We start from the raw sequence: 12500 nt of genomic DNA, 5'->3' as shown, positions 1-12500 counted from the left end.
GCAAATTAGCGCTAATGAAATAGAGTATAGACTACTAGCATATTACCTCATATAAAATTCATTACTAGCATATTAACTCAAATAAAATAGGCTACCTGATATCAGCTCTGTATAATAAAACAGACTTTTAGGATATGAGCTCAATAAAATAAAAAGAGAGTACTAATGTAATAGCTGAAGCAAAATGAAAAAGGTTTCCAGAAAGAGAGCTAGGACGCAGTTAACAAAAGCACGCAGTTTGATGATGACGAAAGACGGCATATCTAAGAATGTCATCAGATAAGCACCGTGATGGAAACAACTTTGCATATTTTCAAACACGGAGTGACTTACAAATTCGACTCGATTTCCCGCTCTGCTATGCAAGACTACGACACCAATGAAGAACATTTCCATTTACGTCATTTCTCTACAGGACTGTAAAGTACCACTAAGCATTCTTTTCTTCAAGTTCCCTGCTGCAACATTCAGAAGAATAATAATTCTACAGCATAATACCAGGGGACCCATGGCCATAGAAAAGGCTTTAGTATGTCGCACCATATATCTTTGTCTATTTTTGAGAACGATATTTACAACAGGTAGACCCCTTACTAGCACAACTGCACCGACAGGCACATTCCCTGGATGTTTCTACTGCTATATATCTAAAATCCAACTTCAGCCTTTTCCAGTTTTACCTTCTTTCCTTCGAGCTAATTTATAGGTAATTGCAGTCGACAATGTTAAAGTTTATTGTGCGAAATTGTTCCGGCTACAGAGAGAGAGAGAGAGAGAGAGAGAGAGAGAGAGAGAGAGAGAGAGAGAGAGAATCACCACAACGTAGTCGCCGTCCTGATAAGTGTTCCATATATAAACAGTTCTAAATGAAGGTGGATATTTCCACGCTCTGTTTGCGCCTGCGTTTCACTCCAAAACCTTCTAAGACCCGGACAATAAAAAGAGGAAACACGTGATAAGGGAGTTCGGCCCGTATAAACCCGGGGGATGGCGACGGTATGTTTATGTTACGCGAAGCTCTTCCGTGCATGATAATGAGATTGCAGACTCATAATCACATGCATTATAAACCCAGGGGAGTAAATATTAAGCTACGCCACCGCAGCCGTAATCTATTAGACGGCTGGGCGATAATAAAAACCCCGACCGGTTTTTTCTTTTTTTTTCTTTTTTTTTTCAGTCATCGTCGGGCCAATCCTGCACTATCCAATGGAAGATTTGTTACATCTCACCATTTATGATACTTATTCTCTCTCTCTCTCTCTCTCTCTCTCTCTCGTCTCTCTCTCTCTAATCTATATATATATATATATATAATATATATCATATACTATATATAATATATATATATTATATATATATAAAATTGGTGGAGAATTTCAAATGTATTCAATCACTATAACTTTCATTTTCCTTGAAACTCCTTCACCTCAATAATTATTTCCCATTTGCATATTGATTTCGCGAAGAATGAATACAATTTTTGGTGCTTCGAAAGTCATGCAAGATCAGGATCGCCCATGAAAACGCTTTCTGGCATGCGAACAATCCTAGAGTATATTGTAACTCATGAGAACAGCCACTCATTTCTGAACATTAGAACCAATAATATCTTTCCTCTAACATAAAATCGTTGAAAAGACAATAAATCACTGTCGATGACCTATAATCTTACAAAATGATGAAGAAAAAGCTGCAACTTAAGAAAAATACCCTCTAGTCCTTTAAAAAGATCATGGAAATACCAACCAGAACGTTAGCTATCATGAAACCACACCCCAGAGAGAAATCAAAGTACTTTGAGAGTTTCTTATGCAGCAACAATAAAATTCAGTCACCTAAAAGTTCTACAAGGAAACTATTATGAAGAATAAATATCAATATTTACACGTCATAGAAAAGTTCATCGCAATGGAAAACAAACATTACTTTTATAAAACAGTTCTTGAGAAGTTAACTGCTAAAAATAATGGTCGCAGATCATAAAAAGGAGATAGGAATTCACGTCTAAGGATAATCGTCATCGTTGCAGCAAATATAAGAAGGATAACGCGATTTCCAAGGCTAGAGAAATTTCTATACATTGCAAGGAGCAATCAGATACAAGGGCAAGGCCCAACTTTACGACAGGCAAATTTTTCCATATCAGAGAATATGGAACCACCGTCAGCGAACTGGTCTTGGATCTCCTCACTGCCTAAGAAGAAGAAATATTTGAATGATTAACTGCACGGAGACTAAATCTCAGTAAACAAAAAATCTGAACAAGTTGACCAGTCAGGAAAACTTTCATTAATGAAGCGTTCGAGAAAAAAAAACGACTCGAAGAAGAGGGAGTAATGATGAAAATGCCTTACCAATACATACCAGAACCCCACTGCTACGAAATATAGTCTCCTTTCGACTTGGGGAGGGGGGTGGGAGGGAGGGAAATAGTCAGCACTAAGGTAAATGACCTACCAATTAAATCGGTGAAAGAAAGTACAAAAAAATACTTATGCATTACAGTGTCCTTAAGCCTATCAAAAGCGCAAAATATTTAGCTCTTACATGACACCTTACGCGGGTTTGTACTGATAGGGAGCATAGAGAAGGATGAGGTCTATGAATAATTATGTCTTCTACTTGCAATCAAGATTGCTGAACTTGTACCGTAGGAAACATTTAGTTCTAGTTTACCGAAAAAAACGCTGACAATCTAGATTTTCCATTTAAATAACCTTCACAATAGGCAGGAAGATAGAAAAGAATAATTAAATCCCCAAGACATCTCATCTGAGGTTTGCGTTTTTTTTTTTTTTTTTTTTGGTTTTTCAAGAATGAATCTGGTTTGGGAAGTTTCTTGTATTTTTCTCATTGAGACTAACATTGTTGCTTAACAAAAACGAACGCAAAAAAAAAAAAATGAAACAATAAACGTAATAAGAATATAACACTTTATGCAAAGACAATCATCAAATCCGAAGGTTCACTATCCACATATAATTGAGATGAATCACTGCAATATAATGACACGGTCCTTTGACCATAACCACAAAAAAAAACTTTCATATTCACTTCATTAAAGACATCAGGGACCTGAAAATTTAGAATTGGAAATGCACAAACTCAAATGCATCATCTTTAAACAAAAATCCCACTCAGAAGGCTTACGAGATGCACAACAAAAGTAAAGCTCAGATGAAAGAATTACAGCGCTATTAAAGAAAGCGCAGACTAACTGAAATACAGTTGTTTTAGTAAGTTCACTAAAAATGTTCACATAATCGACCTGACAAGATCCGCCCTCGTTTCACGGAAAAAAAAATACTAAAAGGAACCACCTGTTAATCTCTACTACCTTAAAAGATGGCGTCAATGCAACGTATGAATTATGAATTATGTGGCAAGTTGCCTTCAAGCGCACAACATCCCAAACACCGTGGAAGAATAAAAAAAAAAAGTCAAATGGAAATGGAAGTCAAAGAATCAGACACTGGCTGAGAAACCACTTGTCTATGTAGAAAGTGTTCAGTCTTTTCAAGAAAAAGTCAAACATATAGACCATTATATTTATATGTCCTGGACGCACATTCTTCAAATTCGCCAGATTTCGGGGCAATTATCGTAGACGGTTTTATGCCGAGAAAGGAAGATAAGGGGAGTTTTGCATACCATATTACTCGAATCCCATTCATAATCATCTTATTACAAAACAAACCCTACAAGTATAAGGGCATAAAAATTCTACTTGCAACTGGATGCCACATTCTGGAATTCTTAAGGAGGGCAGAATCTGAAAGGAAGACATACGATCTGGATATAAAACTGAGCCCGGAAAATATATTGCTTAGAGCCCAAAGGTACTCTGTGCATGTCAAAAGTGTATAAAGGCTTTCTAGTAGTTTTGAATTCCGTACAAAGACATCTGAAGACAGAACAAATAATTTACAGTTATATCTACAATGTGAAATATGCAAAAAAATTTAATCACTTAAATTGTTTTTTTGAAAACCATTACAAGCAGATTTCAAAGGGTCTCTATACATGGTTACCTGAAGAGCTGGATATGTGCGTTAAAACGATGTCTCCATGACATGAATACCTACTCTAAATAAAAATGACGGGTACAAGACATGTTTACAAGATTTGAAAAACAGGAAATCTGTATTAAAAGGACAGCCAGTAACTTTCAATCGTAACATCAATTTGATATCTCTGGATTATGGGATTATGTTAAACATGATAACATAAATAAAATGAAATCTGAATAACTGACCAAAATTTGCGGATCAAGAGCAAAAGTGGATAATTTTATATCAACTATCAACAACTTTATTTAAAATACCACAGATTTATAACATTCTGACCCCTACAGGTAACACGATCTAAGAAGGCTGATTGAATAAAAATCTCCCAATAAGCAAGAGTCGTAAGTTAAAATTACAGATGGTTATGACGATAATTACTCACAGATTCAGCTTATTTCCATACCAATGTCTAAAACGTAACCCTTGTACAAGTATACATTCAGATTCAGGGAATACATAATGACTTCGTCCCAGTTAAGAGTTGTAAGCATTCCAATTGGAAATTAGGGCAACGAAGTCACCCATACAACCGAAACATTTCATGTAAATGAAATTACCTTCCCGAAGATAATTATTCCGTTTGGGGCTACGGAAACGATCGTCACCTAGCAATCTTAGCGCACAAAATATCAATTAGAAATTAAGAAATATTTCATTTCCTTCCTTCTGAGACATCATAACAACTTTCATATTTTTACGGCTATATAACGTAATATTTAATAAAACATGAGAAAAAAAACTCAAATTTCATTAGTATGGACATTGCAAGGCTCGAGTAAATTTCTATCGTCCAATAATGGCTGTGGAGATGTGGAGAAAACTATGCACTGGACACAGATTTTCAGAATAAAACTAAAAAAAAAAACACTGAGCATGAATTACTTAGAATGCAAGCCACGAAAAAAAAATCAAGAATTAAAAGTGAAGAACTGACCATCAAAAACATTTTCCCCACCGAATGATTAAGGCAGAGGAAATTTTCATAGCACTACACTGGTTTAGCATGCAAAATCACTTCTATATTTGTTTTCTGAAGAAGAATGCATAACGTCGTCAGAGTCTAAATATTCAAGAATTTGTTATATACTTTATTCTCCCGAGTGTGTAGTATCATGGCTATATCAATATCTAACCACAATTATCGTTTAAGATGGCAGAGAGGTCAAAGTCACTGTCTATCGTTGTTTCTAGATCAGTCCACGGCCTGGTTCGAATTCTGGCTGGGGCTGAAGTGGTATTTACGAATTATAATTCCCTCAGGTGTAAGTTTTTCCAAGGCACAGTGAATTTATATTAAACAATGTTTGTGAATATAAAAAAAGTCATATGTGTAGTATAAAAGACAAAAACTTCTTTACATATACATATACATATACTATATATATATATATATATATATATATATATATATATATATGTATATATTTATACACACACACACACACACACACACACTAATATATATATATATATATATATATATGTATATATATATATATATATGTGATATATATATATATATATATATATATATATATATATATATATATATATATATATATATATATATATATATATATTATATATATATATATATATATATTATATATATATATATTTGCAGTTTCAGGTTTTATTTTTACCTAGAAATAATGTGGGATTACGTATGAACGCAGTATTCTATTATCATTTTTACAATGTTATCATCGTTTCTTTTATTTTCTGGAGCTTCTAGTGTAAATACCAGTCACTCTGATTTGATGCGATTAGCTGTTCTAAGTGGTTGAGAGAGAGAGAGAGAGAGAGAGAGAGAGAGAGAGAGAGAGAGAGAGGAGAGAGAGAGAGAGAGAACCATGTTGTTTAATTATCCAGAGACGCTAAAAGGACTAAATCGTATAATCTTGGGAGAAGCAATCAAAAACACTAATGAAAGAAAACTATACGTAAGAAGCAAATGACATGATAAACTGTACACACTAAAGATGAAAGAAATTACAGTTTGATATATAAAAACCATAAATGAAAGCATATACCAAGAGCTGAAAAGGGAATTAAAATATTGCATTTCACAAGTAAATATTGGATGTAAAACAAGTATTAGGTCGCATATAAAAATAATTTGACGTGAATGACAAATTACATCCCCATGTGAACTCCAGCACGTACAGCTAAATATTTATTCGAGGTAACGATGCCAATTAAACCTCTTGAAGGTCAAGTCTGACGCTAAATCACAGTCAGGAACACTACTACAATTTTGCATCGGCACTTTCAGATAAATATCTCTAACCCGTTCCCTCCTTGTTATGTAAGAATTTTGAATTTTTGATGTGTAATGCAAAATGGAATTTCAGAGTTCTGTTCACGAGAGAGAGAGAGAGAGAGAGAGAGAGAGAGAGAGAGAGAGTTTGTTTACAAGATTTTTATGTACCAGAAGTGAAGAGATAAATGATAAAATAAGATTTTGTTTCAATACAATCAAGAAAATTGTGGCTGCTACAGACTGAATTTCATTTTAGGTGATAAAGACAATTAAAATGAAGTTCGACAAACAACGAGAAAAACTATTTAAAGTTTTGTTGAATTTTGTACTCAAAGAAATCCTCGGGAGAGAATTATTAGGAGACTGAAGACCAACGGAGTGAGACGCCTGACGGCTTTTCTAGGAAGATTGGTGGGTTGGTAGGGGAGTACCTAGGACTGGGTCGGTGGGACTGGGCCATATAAAACATAGCAGGTGAGGGAAGCGATGTCCTACAAGTCGTTGTTTTATGACTCAAATTAGCCTCACAAGATCTCCCCAGATTCCGATGGTATTTCCCCCACCACCCCTACCCCACCACATCGCCAAACAACCTCCCCCATCACATCAGGAATCTCTTGATACCTCTTTCATTCGCTCACCCGTTTCGTAATCAATCTTTTGAGGAAAGCCGAGAGCAATCACTTTAGAGAGAGATAAACTTCAGCTTGGGGGTCAAACGCCAAAGCCGAAACAGTCTAGAGGAAATAAGTATAGGGCTGGGAGTGCCACAGAGGGCGATGCTTCGACACCTAAGCATGGACAATTGAAGAGCGAATCGGTGAATCCCAGTGAACACAAGGCCTTTTCTGGTCCTCCGAGAATGTTCTCCCGTTTTGTCTGAAAGTTTACAAACTACGCGTCCTAATAGCAGGGGCCATAATGCGCCCTCGGCACCATCAAACAAAAGCTAGTGACCTCTTAAATAAAAACAAGTGCGGGTTTGCCTACCCTGGCCCTCGGCACCACAGCTCCGAGTTCTCTTTAAGACATCCGTCTGCAATGTGTTCGTCCGGCGTGCGCCAGATAAATCAGTTGTTCAATAACGATGGATGATTTTCGATGATTACCGTAAAACAAGACATGTTCAGTGACAAATGTGACAGACACAGTCACCTGTCACATTTAATATTTAAAACTACGCTTATTTGTTAACCTAACTAACATTTTGTTTTATATCTTTTTATTTTTGCTCAAATATTTTGGTGAAAATCTTCCTACCTCCCTTTTCTTCAATGCACGTAAAAGTTTTATTGTGTGGAAGTTTCACGAGATATTACTGGCTCCTTTTGCTTGGGACGATCGCTCTCTCCAAGGACATGAGAGTATTATTAATAATACAAGATATCTTTGTTATAATTCCTCACAAAGCAATATCTTGTTTATTACAATTGCAAGCCTTTACTAAGTTCAAATTCTTAATGACCACGAGCGAAATTAATTAGCGAAAAACCAGAGAACAGCGCCAAAATAAAGCCCTCGAGGAACAATTTACTTTAGCAATTACACCAAGATTGACCACATTCTTCAGAGATAGAAGAACGATAAACCCTAAATTTCCACATTACTCTGCTGAGAGAAAGGGAAAATATCTGCGCTACTTTTTATCCTCCGCAGCTGGTGAAAGTCTACAGATTTACAAAATCAGGATTTTGGTTTTGTCAAATCTGGAAATGTCGCCCATGTCATCATTCAATTTACTTATCTGAGTTGGTTGAATATTGGTATTTTTTCGTTGTGATATTTATCGTAACCTTTAATTTTCATTAGACTCCTATTCGTTCCATACGAATATGTTCACGTTTTTAATAATAATAATAATAATAATAATAATAATAATAATAATAATAATAATAATAATAATAATAATAATAATAATAATACGAGAAATTAAATTTCCCCTGAAATGAGAGAAACATAAAAGAGGAAAAATGAAATCGGTCGGGACTGCAATGTCCCTCTGCAGCAGCTCGATTCGGACAGCTAATCCAAAATCACAGATTTCCTTTAACACGTGGCGTGAATGTTTATTAACGCTTATCCTACTTAACTTTTAATAGATAAACGAGAAAATCTAATCATTGATTATGATTCAAATTTCAGAGGCCACACCTATTGCAACTCTACGTAATCAAATATCTGGTTAAACATTTTTGTATTCTAATCAAAAGTTAAGCAATTAGCTCCTTAATCGTTATTTTTGGATTTAGCAACAACTTTAGCTGCTTAACATCCTAAAACAATTCATGATTCCACATGTTCATTAAAATCCCCCTTGCAGTCTTCAGTCTTAAATCGCTAAATCTGAAGGAAAACTCAAAAGAATTATGGTAAGATATGGTTCAAGACGTGTAATAAGTGACAGTGTTCTAGTGGTCCAAAGAAACGCATTCTTGGGTCTATGTTGCTTTTAGTCTTAAGGGCATGACTGGTAATCTTATCAATAAGGAATGTACGGACTACGTGACTCCTTGTGCAACTACTACTCCTCCCGAAATGAGAAATGAAGCGGTTGGTGGCCTTAACAGCATGAGGTCAAATTTCCAAATCCATAAAGCTTTCTGTATCTCACAGAAATAACAGTATTTGTGCAACGTGCTTTGTATATTAGCACTTCTATTGTTTTAATTTATTCTTGGATGTATGAAGCCTCCAGGGATCTTTATATTCTAGATTGCAATGTTAATTATGATTAAGATCATCGTTGGAAGATATTCTCTTTGACAATCTATCATGTTATGTTTCATCTAAAGCCTTATCGAAATATAAGTGACATTCATTTCGCCTTTGTCATCTGATGGGATGGTCTGAAGTAACGTTGTGCAATACCAGGGGTCCTTTATTCCCTTGACTGAAAACGTGTGAAACAGTTTACGAATTTACCTTATGAATGTTGATGCTCATGAACTTAACAAAAGGAGTAATACTATTTCTATCTACGGCGCACCCTTGCCTTGTTTTCCCTTTTCTTTTTTTTATGCCTCATTTTTCCTATAACTTTGGATATACGTAATTTAAAACCTTTCAATGATTCAGTTTTATATTCAGTTATTGGTCTACTTTTTGCTGCTTTTTTCCTTTCTGGTAGCGCATGTTAACGGGCTCTTCGGACTATTCTACTTGAACGAGTCCTCGAGTTGAAAGATACTGACAATAAAAACAATCATGGAAATCAACACATAATCACATGTGAGAGGGAAATGAATTTCTCTTTCACATCGAGATCGAACACAGGACTCGAGAGAACGATAAGAGCAACCAACATAACCACAAAAGTTAAAAAAAGAGTAAAAAAGTAAAAAAAGAAAAATAAATTACGTTGTTATTACTATTATCATCTTCATTCGACACATTGTTGGAATCTCTTGGCATCCCTATTTTTGTTATTCTCTTAGCCTTTTTCCTTCATCTCTCTTAGCATTTGTTAGCGCCATAAAATTAGCCTGGTGGGCTCAGCCGTTCCCGAACCCTTTTGAGGCAGCCCTCGACTCTATATTATTCTTTCGAGATCGCCTCTCTCGTGTCAATAAAACTCGGGGTTAATTGCCCCAGACAGTTGCCCCAAACAACGCAAATATCAGATCTGGATTTCTGACAAAGCGTCCCTGCCCCAACTTGCCCCAGAGACCTGTGGGGGCAAGCATCACGGTCCCCACTGGTTTCAAGAATGCCATGGCATTAAAGCCCTTAAAATGACCGAAGACAGATGCCATGTTAACCTGTCATAAAACGATCATATCATTTGAATTTTATTCCCGGCATAAAGACTCGCCAATGACTGATACCGCCAGGAGGAGGTGTAGGAGAGAGTGCGGGGGATGGAGGAGGAGGAGGAGGAGGAGGAGGAGGAGGACAAGGAGGAGGAGGGAAAAGAGGAGGAGTAGAAGACAGTGGAGACAGAGGAGGAGGAGCTGCAGCAGGAAAAGAAGACGAAGGCTAAGATTACGGAGGAAGCAGGATTTCTCATCAGACATAGAAACCGAAGCATGAAAACTTAGACAGAATTCATCGCTGGCGACATGCAATGAGCATCTGAGGGAAGAGAAACTAAACTAAAGACATAAAATAATAACAATGATAACATTATCAAGATGATAAAAGAAAGAAAAAGAAGCGGCGATATGCTGCTGGCCATCGAGGGAGTCCAACCAGTTATACGACCCTGGCTGCCGGGGTCTGACGGCTACACTTACGGCTTAAGAAGAGGTTAATCCTCCTTCAGCCGTAGAGGCGAGACTCCCGTCTTTGTGCAGCGAAAAACCGACACTAACGATGAATATAATCACTCTGATCTTCCACGAGAGTTTGCACTGAGCTGGCGGGGTCCGGTTGGTCATATATCTGAGGAAAATTATGCTAGCCTACGCTCTCTTTTATGGGCGGTTTCAGCTGTCAGTTGAATAGGAAAATAACTCTTACGGTAGGAAAGGAGATAGCATAGTCTTACATCCAGCCCCATATATTAGTCCAGTTTCATTTCTAAATGTCTCCATCAGAGTTTTTCTGGTTCTAGTTTATGTTGTATTAGCTTTGGTGCCACAACCAAAAGATCTTTACACACACACACCCACACACACACGCACATATACACACCCACACACACACACGCACATACACACAGTTAAAATAATGTAAGAAAAAACTCATCGAAATCCAGGGGATTCTTTCTACTTTTTTTACTTTTCCCCCCAAAAGATTCATCAGGCAATAAAGCAGGTCTGTGAACAGCTTCTGCTAGACATCACTGAAATTTCAATTTGGGATGTAAAAAAAAAGGAAGATGAAACTCGAGACATATCTACATCACTAAGCTATAAACATTAATATCAATGTAGAGCACGAGGTGATAAAAAAACTCCTTTTCTTAACTTTCATTTTTCTCCAAATTAAGGCTCCAACGGAAAGCTTTTATAATCTACTGTATCTTAATGAAGCAGTGATCATTGCAAGGCAATGATATTGACTGCACGACCTCAAAATAAATTAAATAGAAACATACCAGTATTCTAATCAAGAGAAAAAAATTAACGGAACCAAAAGCGGCAAATAGGAGCACACAGCAAAAGTGAGTGCATAAACATACACTTATACTACGTTTGGGCTACTGCTCATTTATCAAAGCATAACGACCCAGCATCAGAGGACAACGACGGAAGACAAATAATAGGAGCAGATTACAAAGGGAAAACGCGGAAAAGAAAACCAGAATGCAAAAACAATAAAACAAAACCAGAATGCAAAAACAAGAAAACAAAGTCTTGAGAGTGAAAGTACAGCACAAGAAAAGTACTGAACTCTACTGAAATGTATAGTTCCGGAAACTCTACTGAAATGTAGAGTTCCGGAACAACGATGCATTTGAAAGGTAGATCGGAAACTGTTTTCGTTACATGGAAGACGTATTCAGAGGAACGAGTCTTCGGAATATATGAAAAGAAACAAATATGAAGAAAAATAATTTAAAAATCAAACACCATCGACATGAGAACCTTACTGGTATGAACTGTAAAACAAATTCCTCGCTCGAGATTATGTTTTAATGACGCTTCCTCGATACATTTTACTAACCGTGAATCATGCGAGAGAGAGAGAGAGAGAGAGAGAGAGACGAGGAGAGCGATAGGATCGCAGAGGAGATGGAGAGAGCGAGAGAGAGGAGAGAGAGAGAGAGAGAGTTTAAGAATCCTTTAACACCTATAACAACAAAACTCTAGGGGTTTCGTACAAAACATTTCATTATGACGTCCTTGTCAAACTTCTCTCATATTGCTTGAGCGGCACCACATACTTCTCTTGTTACCAATATTTGAGTGGCAAGGCAAGAATTCAAGTATTATCCTTTATTTGATGGGCTGATCATCTAAAAACTTAACGATGACTACAACACGTGATCCTCTTTCTTTGAGCATAGGATCATGCCATTCATATTGTCTTTCATTCACATATGTTGAGCTTAAACGTACTTCACGTGATCCCAAATCCCATAAAATATTCAAACAATCATAAGAATTGTATTCCTATTAACAATGTCATTTAGAAATGGTACAAATGACCTCTCTCTCTCTCTCTCTTCTTCTCTCTCTCTCTCTCTCGTCTCTCATACATACATATATACACACACACGTGTT

The 12500-nt window shown here is 36.5% G+C and overlaps 1 protein-coding gene across 1 annotated transcript in view; it reads right to left on the bottom strand.

Annotated features, from left to right (window-relative positions):
* LOC135198327 (uncharacterized protein DDB_G0271670-like) overlaps positions 1-12500 on the bottom strand; it is a 168397-nt gene that overhangs the window by 76751 nt on the left and 79146 nt on the right. The window contains exon 3 of the mRNA XM_064225898.1: positions 10145-10283. Coding sequence (XP_064081968.1) covers positions 10145-10283 — 139 coding nt within the window. The remainder of the gene's footprint in view (positions 1-10144; positions 10284-12500) is intronic.

The sequence above is a fragment of the Macrobrachium nipponense genome, chromosome 22 (assembly GCF_015104395.2).
Source record: "Macrobrachium nipponense isolate FS-2020 chromosome 22, ASM1510439v2, whole genome shotgun sequence".
NCBI classification, from domain to species: domain Eukaryota; kingdom Metazoa; phylum Arthropoda; class Malacostraca; order Decapoda; family Palaemonidae; genus Macrobrachium; species Macrobrachium nipponense.
Note: the sequence above shows the minus strand (reverse complement) of the source record. Positions and strands in the feature narration are given on the sequence as shown.